Genomic DNA, 19,693 nt, shown 5'->3' with positions numbered 1-19,693 from the left:
TCTCTGCCACTTCAGATTTCCTCGTACAATACCAAAGTTCCTTCTCGGCACCCTGTCATACGCTTACTCTAAATCTACAAAGACACAATGCAAATCCCTATTACCTTCTTTGTTATTCTATCACTATAATGACAAAAAGTCTTCTTCCTCTGTACTGTAGGTTCACCTGATTGAGTCTACAAACCATTCTAATGAGGGAGGTGATCCTTTTACAAATCAGTTATTCTGTTTTTTGTTTTAAAATATTTTTTTTTCTCACATGTTGGGTGGGCCAACATCATATTAAACCCAATGGGTTCAGAATTGGATGTCAATCAAGTTCATATGCATGTAAAGGCTGTCAAGTGAATACTTTTGGCAATATATGTGTATGCTGTTTGGATAACTGAACATGCTGGAGTAAAATTTGGCTCTTCTGGTACCTTTCACAATTTCTTCTTTCTATTTTCATGCAGAACCCGGGACCTACATTAGGGTTTTTTTATGCGTTACCGTCTGAAACCTGGTCTATCATGTAATATGTTATTTCTCTGTGCATGTAGTTTGCATAATCATGATACATGGTTAGTTTCCTCTGAGTACTCCAGTTTCATCCCACAGACATGCATTTGGGCTAATTGGCAAACCAAGATTGCCTGTAGTACGTGTCCTAAGTCTCATTGGATAGGCCCCCTGCAATCCTGTTTATAGGATTAAGAGAGTAAATTGTGTATCCACCAATTTGGTGTTTTCAAATTGCCCGTAATGTGTCTGTGTGTGTGTGTGTGTGTACACCCCAAGGTGTACCCTCCCTTTCGCTTGTTTCCTGGGATAAGCTCCAGGCATTTGCAAGGCGTTAGAGTGAGTTTGTTTGTTAGTCTCTCAGCTGCTTCTGTTGAGAAGTCACCACCGTGAACCATCCGATCCTCATACAACTTGGCACAGATTTTTTTTATGCAGGATGCCCTTCGTGACACAACCCCTTTCATTTTATCCGGGTTTAGGACTGGCACTGCATCCAGTGGCTGGGGTTTGGGCATTGGGTGGTAACTGAATCTGGGCCTGCTGCATGGCAAGCAAGAAACCTACTACTGATGGATTTAAGGTCATGTCCACATTTTTGGCAATATAGGACAATTTATGAGTCATATTAAACACATATGGTTATCTAGAATTAAAAATTTGTGTTTCTAAGAGCAATTGCTGAAAAGTTTCTTCCTAGATGTTTTCATTCATTAAAAAAACAAACTTTGTGTTTAAACTACTTGATTGACCAAAATGTAGTTTCCATATTTACAGTATGGGAAAAAAAAAATCATGTCTTGCTATTGTGTCTCAGGAGGTTGTGGGTTACCGGTGGCTACCAAGAAAGCATGCTGCAGGAAGCCCCCTTTGTCATGTTCACTCCTCTGGATAGTTAGATAAAACAAAGCATGGCAGCCATGTGGTATACAGTTGTAAATCAGATGCTGACAGTGGCCCCAATGTTTTTTAAAAAAATGTGAAAAAAACACCACCACAACAGCAAAGAGCTAATATTAATAAACAGTAGCCAAGCTTCTAAATCATGTGAGCCAATTTACGCTTTATTAATGGTACAGTAGGTATAAGACATTTCAATGCCCCCCCCAAAAAACCTCAGCAAATAAAACAAAATTTTAGGACTACAGTATCTCTGCTGAGCTGTGCCAACGGATCATAACAGTTAACTGTATGTTTGGCAATTGATAGAAAAGAAAAAGGAGAAGATAGGGGTGGGGGATGCAGAGAGTTTTTTCTAGTTTCCCTTATCACACTGACCAGGTCACATCACAAGGATGTAATTTTGACCTGGAAAGCATTATTTTCACCAGTAAACTTTGTACGAGCCAGTATAGTCTATAGAGGTTGCCAGTATATACAGTATATTCTGTCAGTGTTGGCACACATTCTCAATTACTAAATAATTCTCACACAACAGTACAGTTTCTCTTCACAACTGTGAACAAATGATAGGGATGCAGATACACATAGATTGTTGTACAAACTGTATAAACACAACACACATTACCATCTTTTTCAACAAGGCCTTTGTATGTAAAGCTGGCTCTCTCATACACTACAGCCCTAAATACAGTTTAAAGACACAAACACCACTTAAAATCTTAAAACTTTAAAGCATACCAAGTCTGTAAAGTTAACTTCAGCAAACTGTACATTAATTTCATACTTAAAAAGTAAGAGATACAAAAAATAATAATAATTAAAAGGTATTTTATTCTTATTTAAATGAACAAAAATATTCAAAAGCTAAGGGGCCCCTTATTTAGGTGTCTTAATTATTCCCATCGAGCCACACTAGAACAAACGCTCACTTCATTCACGTTAAAAAAAAAAAATATATATATAGATTTCATATGAACACTACCAAGATCACATGAATCAAAATTTTACTTCCTCTTGCCTTAATTTGTGTTTCACGCTTGGTGCATTGACTTGTAGTTCCTAAAAATCCTAACCTTTTAAACAAAACAGACAGTATTCAACCCACATCTGGCACAGATTGGCAGTTAAAGTGGGGCTATCGCTTTGCATTTAAAACAAACCTGTCTATTGTGGTCTACTGTAAGTCACAGAGCTCTCCTAAACCTTTTTAAGATGAGAAGAGTGCAACCAACAAGGGCTAGAGGGAATGGATGGGTGTGGATGGACGGATGTTTATCTCTGTAAACTGCTAACGCACAGACCTCTATCAGCCTGTGCAATTCTTAGTGCAGTGGAGTAAAAAAAAAAAAAAAAAGCTGCAACAAGGCGAAGAAGATTTTATGTGATTTAAGATACTGTGCGCATTAGTTCGAGTTCAAAGAAAATGCTTCTACCTACCTTGATGTCATGCATGGCAAAATCACAAACATCCTTTTTCTGTTGGCAGAAAAGCTTAGAGCCATCATGCACGAAAAGACTATATACTTTAACCAAGTTAAGCCAGATACATTTGAGTTAGAATACTGGATTTACAAATACCGAAAAAAATGCAGGAAAGGTTTACAGAACACATCTTAATCCACAAGAGTAAGTCTTGGTCAGACAGCTAGTCTGAAGTCTCCACAGATGGGTGTGTGGCAGGGGGACAGAAACAAGGCTGCAGTTTGTAGAGTGGAATGGAAGTAAAATGCTGTGGGGTTTGTATTTTAACAGGCACAGCTGCTATGTCCTTCACTAGAAGAGTCTTGCAGGTTGGAGTCTTTCAGGTTGCCGAGTGGACCACCATCTCCTTCCATAGTTTCGTTCATTTTCTCACAGATTACATCCACTAACCGCTCAAACACCTGCTTCACGTTGATGTTGTCTTTAGCGCTGGCCTCAAAAAACTGGAATCCTGTATTTATAAAAAAAAAAAAAAAAAAAAAAAAAAGCACCAGTGGAATTGAAGTGAGCTTTAAATTGAAATAAAGATTTTAATGGAATTTGTACATAGTGTGTGCAAAGAAGTGGGTTTGGTTTATTTGCCATGTGTGCTGTGTGTCAAGGAATTCAAACGTCTATTCTCACCTAGTTCATCAGCTAGTCTCTGGCTGTCTTCGGTTGGAATAATCCGGTCATCCTCTAGGTCACACTTATTACCCACCAGAATCACTTGTGCATTGTCCCATGAGTATGTCTTAATCTGGGTAGCCCTAAAGGCAACACACACACACACACACACACAAAGAGAACAGTTTATTATGTGTTCTTCAATCACGATATGCAGACTATTGTACAGAACAGTTAAAACGCTATGATTCACTGGGTTAACTATAAAAGATGAAACATGTCAACGGGTCCTGGCCACTAGGAGGCTCTCAACAAGACATTTCAGCATACACAAAACATTAAACCTGGAGGTGGATGGGCTACAACAGCAGAAGACCATATTGGGATCCACCCCTGCCAAGAAACTCAATCATGGGTACAGACTAACAGAAACTGGACAGTTGAATATCTTTCAGAAGAATAAAAGATGTGTTGAATCTGTGCTAAGATGCATTTGAGTTTTGGTGGTTTGACATGGTGGATCACTTTAAAATAATGGCTTTTTTCAAGTCTGTGACCTGTACTAGTGACATTCACCATGCCTGTGTCAAGAGGCCCTGAACAAGTAGAGATTTAAAGGGGAATCATTATGCAATGCTGTTATGAAGTCATTTACCATGTCCCTTCCCAAATTTGGTCATATGCTAATTTACACCAAATATTCTGGTCTCATGTGGCACGACGGTGTAGTGGTTAGCACTGGTGCCTTGCACCTCCAGGGTTGAGGTTTCGCTTTCCACATCGGGCTGTGTGCGTGAACTTTGCATGTTCCCCCCCATACTTAGCAATGTTCCTCTGGGTACTTCACTTTTCTCCCACCAAGACATGCAAATTAGGCCAATTGCTGTTTCCAGTTTTCCGTTGTGTGTGTGTGTGTTTTACCCTGAGATGGATTGGCACCATTTTCACATGCGCCCTGTGAAGCCAGCCAAGATTAACTTTTAAAACTGTTTCACATCCAATGTTACTGGTTAATGTCACTATGACTGACACAAAATTTCTCCCATCCAATGAGCAGAACAAATTTCCTCCTTGTCTTGCAGCCACCACCAGCTAAATGATATTGCTGAGATTTCATTATGTACTGCAAAATTAAGGTGAATGTTTTTCTGTTGTGCTTTTTGAGTGGACAATGAGGCCCTTTAAAAATTATCCTTCCCTGGCTGTTCTCTTTTAAACCTTTCCCCATTTGCCCCTCACTTACCAGTCCTGTACAGCATTATATGAGTCCTGGTTGGTAACATCATACATTAGTAGGAAGCCCATGGCTCCTCTATAATATGCTGTAGTGATGGTTCGGTAGCGCTCCTGTCCTGCTGTGTCCTGGCACAAAGCAAACATAAAGCTAAGGTCAAATATACAGCACAGTAAAGTGCAATCTGAAAATCTGTGGGGTAGATTAAGTGTGCCTTTCCATAGTGAGCCAGCAGAGGGCGGCCACCTATAACTTTCCAGTGTTAAATGATAGCAATAATCACATCTCAATGATTTAATTACAGTAAACGTTACTGCAACTATGAAACATCTCGGAGTGGTTAATCTATGATTTTTTACACTTTAATAGGAACATTATAGGTCATTAATGCTGCTACCTAATCAAAAAAAATCCTGACATTTTCTCATGCACACTACAGTACCTAGTGTTTACACAAAATAGTTTAAATAACAAAACAAACAAAAACGACCTATGTGCTTAGGGTTTGCAGAAATACATAACTCATATTTCAAACTATATTCTCCCAAATAATCACTGTTCAGAAATGTGATAAAAAAAGGCAACTCAGCATACACAAATCATCAAATCTTTAGGTCTAAGTGATACAAAAACAGAGGATCACATTGGGGTCTGCCAAGAACAAGGAGTCTGAGACCATCATGGGACATGGTCATAGAAACCTGCAGTTAAAAGTTCTTTCAGAAAAATAGGGTTTATCTCGCCAGAGATATCTGTACTGAGGTTCATTGAAACTGCTCTGGTGGCATGGCATGGCGTGTCACTTTACTATAATGTCTCTCTCCTAAATATGTTAGCACTGTGTACAAGTGACATGCACTTAATCATCTACTTTACTTACTCTTCTTTACATCAGATTAGCAAACAACTGCAAACAACAAAACATCAGTGACTTTTAAGGTGCCATTAAAGGTCACTGAATGCACTAAAGCTTTGATCTGTCTAGCCATGGATCATGTTGCAGCATGATGAAGAGGTACTTGTTTCAGATGTGGATTGGAGAGATGCAGCTCTGGTTAAAGTGTATTACATAAGTGAGACTGACACAGACAATTTTAAGCTCTTATCCAGATGATATATACTGTAAAAGGCCAGGCATGAACAAAGTCACTGAATTGTCAGCGTAGGGCATTCTGATTTGACAGACTTTTGTGCCTAAAGTAATTATGAAAAAATAGAAGAGTTGAAATCAGACAGGTAAAAGGTTGGCACAGCAACTATCCCACTGTCGCCTGGAAACCTGGTCTGGCACTCTCATTTGCATATAAAAGACGAAGAGAAAAGGTTGCTCAGGAAACCGTAGTGTATCACTCAAGCCCCTACATGTGTGTCACGTTAAATAAATAAACACTTATAAGACAACATGCATAGATGGCCTATAGCGCTACACTTAGCTTAATTTTCAAATTTAAAAACGTGTTCATGTGGTTCCATGGCTTATTCCCTTTGGCTATCAACTGATGAAAGAAGAGATACAAATCAATAAACAAAATAAGGATATTTCCCTGTGACAATCCTGTGAGAGAAGTCAATAGTGTAAATGTCATTGTGGCCTTTACAAATGTGCCATATCCTGTTTTCTGTGGACAGTTCCCTGCAGCAGGTGTGTCCCAATGCATAAGCGACACCATGTCTGGATAAACACTACTTACTTTATGCAACTTCATTCTTTTTTTCTTTCATTCTTTCTAGCTGTCTATACTGTACATGGTTTTCTGAAACACATGAAAATGTGACGAAAGTGCTTGGATGTTTAAAACTTATTCACAGATTTAAATCCATATCTTATAAATGTTCTTAAGTATTAGATTAACATAACTAGAGCAAGAGTCAATGCAGTTTTAATAAGAAAACCAAAGTAGGTACTTCCTTGCAAATTACCATGTACACTACTGGTCAATGAAGCAAAGTGAAAGTACTTGGTCTCTAGTTTCTTGTCGAAAGACTGCAAGTATGAGAATTTCCTAAATATAATATCGATGTTGGTATAGAAATAATGAGGCAAACTAAAACTGGGGATAACTCTTGATGAGCCTTGCCAGCTAAGCTCTCTGGCATTAAAAAGGAATGAGGTGTGGTTGGGTCAGGAAGCAGTTCGTGCCAACCTTTCTGTGGGCCCCCTGGAAAAGGTAGCACAAGCAAACAACAGGCCATTTCAGCTTTGGATTGATGCCACTGAGCACATTAAGGAGGCTCTGGAATCAGCGAAGGTCTGCAAGCAGTGCCACTTTACTTTATCTGCCCGGTAGAAGAGTGCTAATCAGTTATCTGACCTGCTGTTACTGCTTTACTGTAATGTACAGCTTCCTGGGCGAGCTTAATGTACACCTTATATTCCAAATAGTAAGATTAACAGTAAATGGTACAGAGTTTCAGATTTTCAAGAAATTTGAAGGGAAAAAAAAAAGCCAAGGTCAATAATTCTGTACTATTTTTCACAGTCAGCTAAAGAAAGATTAATCATTTGCAGTTTGAAGGCACAGCAAATGAGAGATCCTCATGTTCCCACGGTACAAATGTGACTCCCACATGCTGATTATAAAGCAGCATTTTGGTAGCAATGAATGCTTTTTAAAGATCATGAACTGTTTCAGATAATCATAGTCTGCAAAAGCTTTTTTTTTTTTTTTTTTTATTGCAAATTTTTGGCGTTATTATTTAATCATCAGGTCCTAACTATACCTGAAACGTGATGTTCCTGTTAAATCTGGCTAAAATCCAAACCTGATGATAAAATAAAAACACCAAACATTTTTCAATAATAATAACGACAATAAAAAGGCTGCTTTATTTACTTTCTTGGTAGATATTGTTCTTATATCATTATATGTACAAATATAATAATAATAATAATAATTTTGAATTAGCACCTGCTCTTTTGTCGCCTCTAAATAACCAGATTATAGAACTGATCAAACCAAACGTGAACAGGCAAGATCATAAGCATGCATGTGCAATGATATCTTTGGCAGCATAGTAAGGAACTTTCGTGTTATTTTAGAAAGCATATATTTTGCCTACACTGTAGTGAGAATTTCCAGGGATTACAGTATATTTCTAACTCCAATGTAGCCAATAGGAAGAAAGCAGAAATTTCATATAAATTCTGATTTGTGGTTAAATAATAGTCTGCCATTTGATTTGGCACTTCTGCTACACAAAATCAACACCAAAAAAACAAACAAAAAAAAAACCATGATGCATTAAATTAGAAATAATTTTTTGTAAGGTTGTCCAAATGAGAACCAGATCTTTGTATCAATAATGATGAAACCACGAGAAGTATCATATGTGAAACATAAAAGAAAACTCTCCAGGGAACTCCCTTTTGGCTTTGTACATTATATCCACCACTTGGTTAAAAAAAAAAAAAAGTTCAAGGTTTAGGGCAAATATAAAGTTAAACCTGTGTCTGGAATGCATTAAAGCGCAATACATTGTAATGTCATGCAAAAACACTAGACAGCCAATAAAACAAAACACTGTCCTAGGCTCAGACACTTGAAGCTCCAACATAAACAACAAGCACCCAAGATAAAGATAAGCGCTTTTATATAGATACATATAGATACTAGAGGTGGGGGAAAAATTTGTTCAGTGAGGTATCACGATTCTTTTGTGTGGCAATTCCTGTATCGCAACACTAGATACGTGTAACTTAAAAAAAATATCTAACACCTCATTTTTACATTTGAGGTGGTGAAATGTTGCCAGCTCTCTATTATCCCACAGGTGGCACTCTAAAGTACGAGAAGATAAACTTGTTTGCCGTTTGTTTAGAATTGTGAGACAATTTTAATAAATAAAAATAAATAAATAATATTGGAGGGGAATATAATAATATAAAATCATGATATTAACAGAATCGCAATACAAATCTGATCTGTTTCTAGGTATCGTGATAATACCGTATCGGCTGGTCTCTGGTAATTCTCGACCCTAACAGATACTCTACAATGAGAGTTTGAAGAAATGATTAACAGACTTTTACTTAAACTTACCCAGATCTGTAGCTTGATCCGCTTGTTGTTGCGGAAGACAGTTTTAACCTTGAAGTCAATGCCTACGGTGCTGACGAAGGCTGAGGTGAAAGAGTCATCAGCATATCGAAAAAGGAAGCTGGTTTTGCCCACGCTGCTGTTGCCAATAATTAGGAGCTTAAACATATAATCAAAGTTCTGATCAGCTGCGTCCTTTTGAGAAGGCTGCTGCAGCAGACGCGAGTCGTTTACTGACGCCATCTAGAGAACAAGACATTAAAACTTTAAACAACAGGTTAGCACTTGTTGAACTAAACTGCTTTTTATTCTGACATAAAATATGACTATCAATATATTCCAGCTAAAGCATAATTAGTCTAAATTTTGGTCTAATCATGAGACATGTTAAGCAAACAGATATTTAAAGTTTATGGTCTGCTCCCTTCCAAAGCAACAAACTATCCACTTGATTCATCTAGATCTGAATACTTGGTTACCCTCTGAGCATATCCTCCAGAGTCTGTCATCTCTAAAAAAAGCTAGACATCGCTACTAAAGGTAGAGCTTGACAGCGAGTATGAGAAAACCTCTCATCCAGCCCTCCCTTACCCACCCTACTCTTATCTCCACCCTTCTCCTCCTCCTTTGCTCCTGATCATTTCAGGGCTATACTGTACAGTGCTCGGCTGGCCACTGGCAAGGTGTGTCTCCATGGTGACAGGCCCTGAACAAAACATGCAGAGCCATTAGAGAAAGAGAGAGAGAGAGAGAGAGAGAGAGAGAGAGAGAGAGAGAGAGACAGAGACAAGTACGCTGGGCACGACTCCTCTCCAGAGGAGCAGATATTATTATATAACAAAGTACCAGAATGGACAGTCATTGTTCAGCATTTAAGAAGAGGCCTTGTTTAAATGCAAACTCTGTCTGAGCACATGCTTCTAGAAACAGGTAAGTGTGTATATAGAGGTTTGAAAGCCAGCCCTTAGCACTAAAGCGTCCCTGCAACAGAGACGTTCAAAGAGCTAGCAGAATGCATTAAAAGATCACCCATTAGTGATGAAGCTTTTAACATGTGTCAAACATGTTCAGTTCCTCATAAGCAGCCTGCTTTGACAGTTAGCTAACACCACTGTGTGACGAAAGTGAAGTTTGCATGTTGGCCATATTGCAGGAGGTGTTGTAAATGTTTAAGGAAGAGGGCACTAGTGTAAGGAAGGCTTTGCTTATACTTAAGAGAATGCCTTCTTTAACATGAACTAGAAGGCACAGAACGCTACAAATACAAATATTGCAGTAAGATCAGATCAATACCCAGTGAAGTATTATGCATTAAAATTAAACAGTGTAGCTTTTTGCTTTTTCCCAAGCCACAAACATATTAACAGGGTTTGTAAATCAGAACAAAAACAGCCTTTAGCCCAAAAGGTTACATATGCAGTGCAATAAACATATCTGCAAACAAAGGCCATTTAGCATTAACAGAGCATTACCATATGCACAAAAACAGTCGGTCCTATCCTGACTAATCAATAAACCTCAAGATATCCACTGATGACTTAATCCCTCCATTTTTTATGAATTCCCTTTTGTCAGGCTGAATACAACCGGTAATTCTTGGTACCATAAAAAGTGTTTAATGCCAATTTCTTTGTGCAAATTTTTTTTTGTCTGAATCAGTATTGTGGTGTTCAGCTAATTAATAGCTATCTCAGTAAATTTCAGGATTTCCGGGAGGCACATATTCACTATTTTATGTGAAAAACACTGATTACCCACATTGGCACCTGGAAATGAGTTGGATATATTAGGCAGCAAGTGAACATTTTGTCCTTGAAGTTGATGTGTTGGAAGCATGAAGGGCAAAACAAGGATTTTGACAATTGAGATGGCTGGACAACTGGGTTAAAGAACTAACTTCAAAACTGTAGCTCTTGTGGGATGATCCCGGGTTGCCGTGCTCAGGATCTGCCAAAGTGTTTCAAGGAATTAAAAGCATTGAGGGTCCTGGTTGGCAAAAACTCATTACTCGTGGGGAACAAAGGCTGGCCCGAATAGTCTGATCCAATAGAAGAGCTATTGTAGCTCAAATCATTAAGTGTTAATGCTGGTTCTGATAGAAAGGTGTAAGAAGACAGTCGGTCACAGTTTGTCGTGCTAGGTCTACTGCCAATAGCACCTACAATGGGCATCAGAGCTGGACCACTGGAGCAATGGAAGAAGGTGGCTTGGTCTGATAAATCACATTATCTTTTACATCATGTAGATGGCTGGGTGTGTGCGCGATCCGTACCCAGGTAAAAGATGGCACCCAGATGCACTAAAAAAGGCAAACTAGTGGAGGTAGTGTAATGATTTGGGTAATGTTCTGCTGAGAAACGTTGGGGCCTGCTATTGATATAGATGTTACTTTGACACGTACCACCTACCTAAACATTGTTGCTAACCAAGTATACGCCCTTTATGAAAATAGTATTTTCTGATAGTAGTGGGCACTTTCAGTAGGGTAAGGCACTGGTCACTGGTTCAGGAACACAATAAATTTTAGGTGTTGACCAGGCCTCCAAATTCTCCAGGTCTCAATCCACTTGAACATCTGTGGGATGTGTTGGAAAAAACAGTCCAAACCATGGAGGCCCCACCTTGCAACTTAGTGGGCTTAAGTTATCTGCTACTGTCGGCTTGGTGCCAGATACTACAGAATCTGTTTAAAGCTCTAATTAAATAATTAAGTAACGACAACAACTACAGTCAGTTGTTATTTTAAGACACTAATATCAGCTGCTCCAAAATAGTCCTTGCAAGAACAGTATTGTCAAGAAAATTTGCACAACCCAGCTAAGACCACGACAAAACTGGCTCTCATGAAGACCATCCCAGAAAAGCAAGACCAAAAAAAAAAAAAGCAGCACCTCAGCCTCCAGCATTGTTTTGCAATGAAGACAAAAAATTAAAATAGGAAAAACCATTCAATTAACAGGTGTTTCCAAACTTTTGATTGTGGATATATACAGAAGGGGCCAAAAAAAAAACAAAAAAAAAACTTACCTATACATACACAGACTTTAATGTGAAAACTATATGCCTCTTTTCTGACAGTCATATGGTAGCATCAATATTGGTGCGACTACTGACATCTTAAGAGGGACCATAACACATTGCTGCCCTAATTCAATAATAGACAACAATTGTTAAAGTGTGTATACATTTCGGCCTTTCTCTCTAAAAAACCAAGAGTGGCTTGACACAAAGGATAGTTGCAGCCCATGTCCTGGATATGTCTGTGACTGTGAAGCACTGACTTTAGTTGCAATCCATTTCTTGTGAATCTCCCCAAATTCTTGAATGAGCTTCCATTTAACTTTCTATAATGTGCTTGGATACAGCACCCAGCCTCTTTAGCAATCACCTTTTGTGTCTAACCCTCCATGTGCAGGATGTCAATGATCTGCACAGCTGTCAAGTCAGTCTTCCCCATGGTTGTGTAGCCTACTAAACCATACTAAGACACCATTTAAAGGCTCGGAAACCTTTGCAGGTGTTTTGAGTTAATTAGCTGATTAGAGTATGACACAATAAGGCTCCAATATTTAACTTTTTCTCAATATTTAACTTTTCTCAAAATTGAATTTCAGGTTTTTATTAGCTGTTAGACAGAATCATCAAAATGAAAAGAAATAAACACTTAAAATAGATTAGTCTGTGTGTAATAAATCTATATAATTTAATCTGTTTGACCTTTCGATAATATTCTAATTTATTGAGAAACACCTGTATGTATAGACTATGTATGGTCCAGGTTGCTCCATACAAACTGTCCAGATGTACTGGTGATGAATGAGGGCTTTTTCTGAATGCCTATATGTAGAGTTATATGTTCCTCAAAAAACAACTGAGAACTGATTCTCAGTCTGGTTATACTGAATGCTGTAGTTACCACCCAGACACCAAGTCATGGCCTGATCCCCCTCTTGATTGTTTCACAGACTGGGCATCTGTCAAGTAACTGAGCAGCTTGTGGGCAGGATTTCTATTCACAGCAGCATACTAATACACTTTTTAAAGGAGTTTATGGTTTTAGCTTTGTAAAGCAGCTCTATCTAGAAAATCCTCTGTTGCATTGTATTATATATACACAGTACATATACTGTATGTACTGTACAGGTTTCAGGAAGACAAACCTTTATTATGCTACTTTTTCCTATTTAAGTGTAGTTTACAGTACAAAGTGTGCAGATTTGACCGTGGGCATTTTTCATACACTGGCCAACACGAGTCGAGTAAGACTTCAGTACAAAATCATAAACGCACAGAAAACACACCTTTTTTTTTCTTTCTTTTTTTTTTTAATATATATTATCTGTAGGCTATATTTTACAAGTGTCTTATTTACCAAGTATCTAGTCCAGACGGAAGTTTGGACTGGAATTCAAACTCCTCACCTGGATCCTGTTTGAGGCGACAAAATATTAGCTATCCTTAAAATGTAAGTTTAACACAAACGGTAAACATTCAGCCTTGAGGAATGCAACAATTAGCATAAAAACTATTCCTTACACACGTCTTGGGTAGTTTCAAAGAGAAACTGAAATCACACGACCCGCAAAAAAAACCCTACACCAAGATAAAGTTCCGGTGCCTACCTCCAGAGTGAGAAACGCGCCGCGAGAATCCGCCTTGTCCGTGCCTGCGGCTGCACTTACCGGATATTTACCGCCCAGTCAGGAGGGCGCGCGGCCGTTGCTAGGCTGCGGCGTGCACGCGGACCCTAGCTGAGCTTCCGGGTGTTTGTGTGAGAGAGACAGCTGCCCTACCCCGACCTTCCCAGTCCACTCTTATCCTCCTTCAGCCACGTCCCAAACCACACTTTGCGTCACTCAAGAGCAGCATGCAAATATATATGCAAACAAAATGAAATTAAAGGCAACGATTTGTCAGTTTATCAGATGCAGGTGCAGTTCAGTCTATCTCCTTTTCTACACAGTGCATACAAAAAGAACAACAACAACAACAACACAATGAAAAGAGATGACTGTGTGTGAAAATTCCACGAAATCAGTTGTTGTTTTATAGGACAGTCAATCTGGCACCACCCACAACCAAACTACCACCACCACCTCCTTTTTACACATTGATTATGACCGCCTGATACTGTATTGAGTAGGTCTTACCTATTACCACTGAAAAAGTGGTGCACTCTTTTCTAACACCTTTTTTTAAGGGAACCATGGAAAGATGTCGGAAAACAGCTGTCAGGCTAGACACCTGGATTACAGAAACACTAAAACTGCAGCTTTTGTGGGATGTTCTGCATTTGATCGGAAGACATGGGCCAACCTTCATTCCCCATCAGTAAGACTTCACCACCCATGACCCTATTGTCAGTTCACCAGTTTTCCTTCCTTGAACCACTATTGGTAGGTCCTGACCACTGCAACTTCCCACAAGAGCTGCAGTTTTGGTGTTTCTCTGATCCAGGTGTCTAGCGTCAGGTTTTGATCAACCAAATTCTGCCACTTGCTTATTTTTTTCTGCTTCCAACACATCGACTTTAGCTATAAAATGTACATTCTCTTGTTAATATATCCACCCACTTCCAGATGCTACTGTAATGAGATATTGTGACTGTAGTTTCTGTGATAAGGGCCAAATTGTGATAGACTGGTCAGGTCAATTCCAATACTACCCACCTATTGCATGCAGTGTCGGTCCCAAGCTCTGTTAGAAAAATGGGAGGGTTGTTTCTGACGAGAATTCGGCATAAACAGTAAAAATTTCAGCTCTTGTAGAATGTTTTTTGTATGCAGTGGTCAGGACCTAACAAAAGTGGTCCAAGGATGGAAAACCAGTAAACCGGAGACCAAGTCATGGGTGGCCAAGGCCCATTGATGCATGTGGCCCATTGATGCGTGCCGATACAATAGAAGAGCTACTGTAGCTCAAATTGTTGGTTCCCCTAGAAATGTGTCAGAACACACAGCATATTATTATTTTGGTGGCAAAAGCGGGGACCCTACTCAATATTATGTTGGTGGTCATAATGTTATGGGTGATTGGTGTTTGAAGTGAATTTTATCTGCAATGTCTCAACTTTTAGGCATTATTGCTCTACTGTCACATGATTACATCATTAGAAAATTACATGGACAAACAGGTGCTCAGGGGTTCCTTTTAAAGTAGGCTGCCCAATTTTGCACTTTAATTAGTTATAATCCATATGGGGAGTGGTGGTTAAGGTGGCTAAGGCTCTAGGTTGTTGTTTTGGGGATCTGAGGATCTGGGCTCAAGCCCTGCCATCAGTGGTTGCCACACTCCACACTACCCAGCTATTGCATAAAGTGTTGGTCCAAAGCTCGGTCCAAAAATCGGAGGGTTGTGTCTGAAGGAAATCTGAAAACCTGTGCGAAGTTGTGTGCAGCTTGGATGGTCCACTGTGGTGACCCCTTGATGGGAGCAGCTGAAAGTGAAGTTTTTATCATTTAAAATCCATACATATTACTTTATACAAGCAAGAATTGCATCTGTTTATTACTGCAAACTGTAGTATGTGTACTTTCTGTCTGTCTACAAACAGTAGGTCCTTTGTTGATCAGATCAGATATTATTTGCCTCCAGGACCAGTCTCAGTCAAACATGTGACAATAACTTGGTCATGCTAGTGTGTGCTACCCTTAACACCAGTGTTGGATGTAACCTCTTACAAAGTAACTTGGATTTCTTTTTTGATGTAACGAGTAATCTAACGTGTTAGGTCCGCCATTCAAGTATTCAGTTATTTAGTTATATGTTCAAAAATGTAATCAGTTATTCAGGCAATTTATGTAATCTGTGAGCCAGATAGCAGTCCTTCCCAACCCGTTAACATGTGTGAAAGTCTTTCTACAAGCCTGTAATTAGTTAATTTAAAAAGTAACGTTCCCCAAAACTGCTTATCACTGTAATCGGGATGTTTAAAGACCAAATGTCAACGCTGCAGAAATGTATTCACTAAATATTATTATACTGTTCTAAAATGTATTCTCTAAATTACAATAAAATAACATGTTCAGTAAATGTACAGTGTTTAAAAGCTGCAAGGCTGCAAGGGAAACATTTATACCAACAGCAAACACACGACATCATGTAGGTTTTATATATATGTCACTTCTTTGTCAACGTTTTCTTAACTGGGCGGTCTACATCCTTCCACTTTCCTTCTCAAAATTAAGCTCTGGTTTTTACTGATTGATATACAACACCTTCTTATTGAACTAGAAAAGATGAAGAAGTAGGATTAGAATTACTGACTAGTATATTTCCTAGTATAAGTTTGAGGGTGTATGTGCCCATAGTATAGTTATCTGCAATGGATTGGCACCTCATCCTGGAAATCCCTTGGCTTATGTCTGAGTTTCCTTTGACCCTACACCAGATAAGCAGTACAGAAAATTAATGAAAGAATAAATTAATGAAATGCAATTTTATTTTTTCCCTTAGTTTTATAATCATTTTTTTCACCTCTTGTTGAATAAGCAGTGACATTTCATTTATTTTACTGTGCATAAAACTTTTCGGTCCATATTTGTTTTAAACCCCACAGCCTCTTTCCTTTGCCACATTCCATCTTGCAAATGTATCTCCCATTAGAGTATTCCATCACTATTAATGGAAATGAAAGCAGTATACAGTGAGCAGGCTTTCCATTCCACTCTCAGCTGGTGAGTGTGTAGTTTAGACATGAGTGCTTGCAGAACCTCTTTTGAACCCCTGCACTCCAGCCTGCATCTGCATCATCACTAACCGCATTAAATCCTGCATTTAGAAAATTTATCAGTTTTGGTTTAGCATCATGTAGCCTATATTTAATAGGCCTTCATATACTTTTATCTGGACAAGAAGCCAGAGTACAATGTGACATGATCGTAAAAAAACAAAACAAAAAAAAAAACAGCAGATTTGTGTAAATGTCTAAAAAAAAAAAAAAGTACAATGTATGCAGTAATAAAGGCATGATTTAATTTAAGGATTTAATCTTTCAGCATTATCTGGTTTGTGTTTGATTGAAAGATTGGAACATTAGACTATTTTTTAGGATGTATTACCCTAGATAATAGATCAAGATATTTGAATTTCAAGAATCACAAAAGTAGAATGCCTACCAATTCATGAAACACTCAAGAGTAAATAACAAACTGTAATTTTGGGCTTATTTCCTATTTGTGGGAGAAATTGCCAAATATATAAATACAGCTGGGTATACATATGTAAGAAGATTTTTTTAAATAATAAATAGAACCAGGGAGAAGAAATGCCAAGACCCACAGAGACAAGACAGAGATTGGCTCTGAGGGGGCTACAGGTTCACAAAGGTGTGCATTTCATGCAGTGGCTGGGTAGTATGGGGTGTAGCAGCCCACCAATTGCGAAGGTCAAACTAAATCCTTAGATCCCCAAACCAACAACCTAAAGCCTTAGCCATCTGAGCTACCACACCCCCCTCCAGTATTGATCCCAGTATCCTCCAATATTTAGAAGTAAACTGATCCTTTTTGGGCCTGGTCCTTTTTTAAATTTTCAGTTTTTTCTTGCCACTGTCACATCTGGATTGCTCATCTAAACCTACTGTATATCCGGATTCCTATCCTTAGCACCTCTAGAGTTAAGTGTTTGATTCCTGTCTCGGGTTTGTGTGTGTGACGTTTGCATGTTCCCCCTGTGCTTAGTGGGTTTCCTCTGGTTGTTCCCGTTTCCTCCCTCTGTCTAAAGACATGCAGAATATGTGAACTGGCATTTCCAGTTAGTATCTGAGGTGTGTGCTTGTGTGCCCTTCAATGGATTGGCACCCGATTAAGGATGTACCCTGCCTCATGCCTGAGTCATATACCCTGGGATAGGTTACAGGACCAAGTGACCTTTTGCAGGATAAGTAGTACATTTGTAAATAATAAACCCCATTCCTTCCTTTATCCATCATAGCATACAGAGCAACTTACAGTATTATAATTATGCTAACCCACAATTCTTAGGTAGAAATGTGTTATTCTAAAATAATTGTGAATGTAATAACCTAAAGCCAGCTCCACTTGCTCTGGTGATATCTTTACATCTTCCTGGCGTATAATTCTGATTGTGTTTCTTAGGGCTGTTTTGTGCAAACAACACTGATGACAGCATTGGAAACTTGATCCAATTAAAAGCACTTTGCTACAAATAAACAGCTTTGAAAGTTAATTTTGCAATTTATAGTAATGCCTAGACACAGGTAGACTACTTATGGCTGCACTTCTTAAATACTGTAGTACAGTATGTGTAATGGATGTAGCCAAATTAACACATGGAAACAATAGAAAAGCTTGGGTCTTTAGGCTGCTTGGTCTTCATTTTTATATGAATGTAGACAAATTCGATTCGAGACATGTTCACAACAGGTTGTATAAGTACTGTTTTAAATTAAAATATATAGATTGTAAAACACTTATAAAACTTATACTAGCTAATCCTAAAGCACATTGCTGTCTATTCATACAAATAACACTTACTATTAAAACTTAATATACTTATACACAGTATATTTAGAAAAGTGATTTATTGTAATTTATTGTTCATTGTAAAATAAAAACAATAATAATTTACAATACTTTATAACAATTTATTAAAAAATTTTTTTTTGTTTTTTGTTCTTATAAAATGTGCTTTGTTATACACACTTATTCTAGCTAATTCTACATTTACTGTTTATTCACAAAAATAACACTTAATACACAGTGCATTTAGTTTTGGTTCTTATAAAATGTGCTCAATTCTTGACATATATTGACTTAAAGCTGCAAATTCAGGCATCAGGTTCTGTTTATAGGTGTATGCTTTCACATAATGATCACAAAGCAATTAGGGTAACTTTAATGTTACAAAAGGTTTACAATCCTATAGATGTATAATGCTAACCCACAATTCTTAGGTATGCTATATTGAATAATAATAATAATAATAATATGTAAAGTAATAAACAAAACTCTGTTGGTTTCTGAACATTACTGTTATAATTTTTCTAATTTTAGACATTTGATTTGTACATCTTTTATCTTCCACTTTTTATTATTGTACAATTATTCGTTCAGTTTTTTGCAGATATGACTTAATGTATAGGATATACACCGTTCAACCATAATTTTACAGTGCAAAACATTATGTCCAGTGTTATGTAGCTTCCCCTTGTTCTTGGGCTGTGGTTTCTGGCATCTGGATGTGGCAGTTGATCCTTTGGGTCTCCGTGGATTAGAGTTCTTTGTCCAGCGCATCTAATGGGGTCAGATCAGATCAGGACCTTTGGGTCCTTTGCCTGCCTGGGCCTGTGTGCGATAGGCTATGGTGCAGTAGGTATTCTGGTGCCTTTCTATTGTGGACAGCATGAACTTTTGAAATGACTTTTTGCTGCATAGGCTCTTCTGTGGGATTTGACTGGAAGGACTGCCCTTTGCTCCCCATGGGCATGAGTAAACCTTGAGTGCCCATGATTCTGTCACCAGTTTAATGTTATATAGTTGATAATCAATGTTGATGTGTTAATGTTTTTTTTTTTGCTGTTAATGTTATGGCTGATCAGTGTAATAGACACTGCAAGAAAACCTGAACAAAAAAAATCCTTAGTGTCTATAGGGTTTTCTAAAAAGGATGATGATCTTAACAAGTGAAAATGTTTGACCAAAATAGAAGTTATTTATAACTATATTATTAAATTATTATATAATAATTTATATTATTATAAATTTTAATATTTTTTTAGATTATGGTGTTATTATGTAACAAATATAAAATCCTTATGCCTATTTCTAAACATATTCACCAGAAGCAAGCTTAAACTATCTACGGCCTTATATTACTGGCAGATAATTTAGCTTGTTTCTCTGAATAAAATATTTTTTAAGATTGAAATTGAAAAATGTTTAGAAAAGGTTTATTATTTACTCATTCA

The 19,693-nt window shown here is 38.0% G+C and overlaps 1 protein-coding gene across 2 annotated transcripts; it reads right to left on the bottom strand.

Moving 5' to 3' along the window:
* Nucleotides 1-1,547: 1,547 nt before the first annotated feature.
* rab3db (RAB3D, member RAS oncogene family, b) lies at nt 1,548-13,520 on the bottom strand. 2 transcript variants are annotated; one of them, XM_053515180.1, is made up of 5 exons: nt 13,386-13,520; nt 8,767-9,006; nt 4,736-4,854; nt 3,511-3,635; nt 1,548-3,337 (listed from the first exon to the last, which is right to left on the bottom strand). In XM_053515180.1, the coding sequence occupies exons 2-5, from the start codon at nt 9,004-9,006 to the stop codon at nt 3,150-3,152; spliced, it is 672 nt and encodes a 223-aa protein (XP_053371155.1). In that variant the 5' UTR covers nt 13,386-13,520; the 3' UTR covers nt 1,548-3,149. The 2 variants fall into 2 exon arrangements, with proteins under 2 accessions (XP_053371155.1, XP_053371156.1); XM_053515181.1 differs by lacking the exon at nt 13,386-13,520 and adding an exon at nt 12,152-12,194.
* Between the last annotated feature and the right edge of the window lie 6,173 nt (nt 13,521-19,693).

Source organism: Clarias gariepinus, chromosome 16 (assembly GCF_024256425.1).
Source record: "Clarias gariepinus isolate MV-2021 ecotype Netherlands chromosome 16, CGAR_prim_01v2, whole genome shotgun sequence".
NCBI classification, from domain to species: domain Eukaryota; kingdom Metazoa; phylum Chordata; class Actinopteri; order Siluriformes; family Clariidae; genus Clarias; species Clarias gariepinus.
This window is presented reverse-complemented; position numbering and strand designations above follow the sequence as displayed.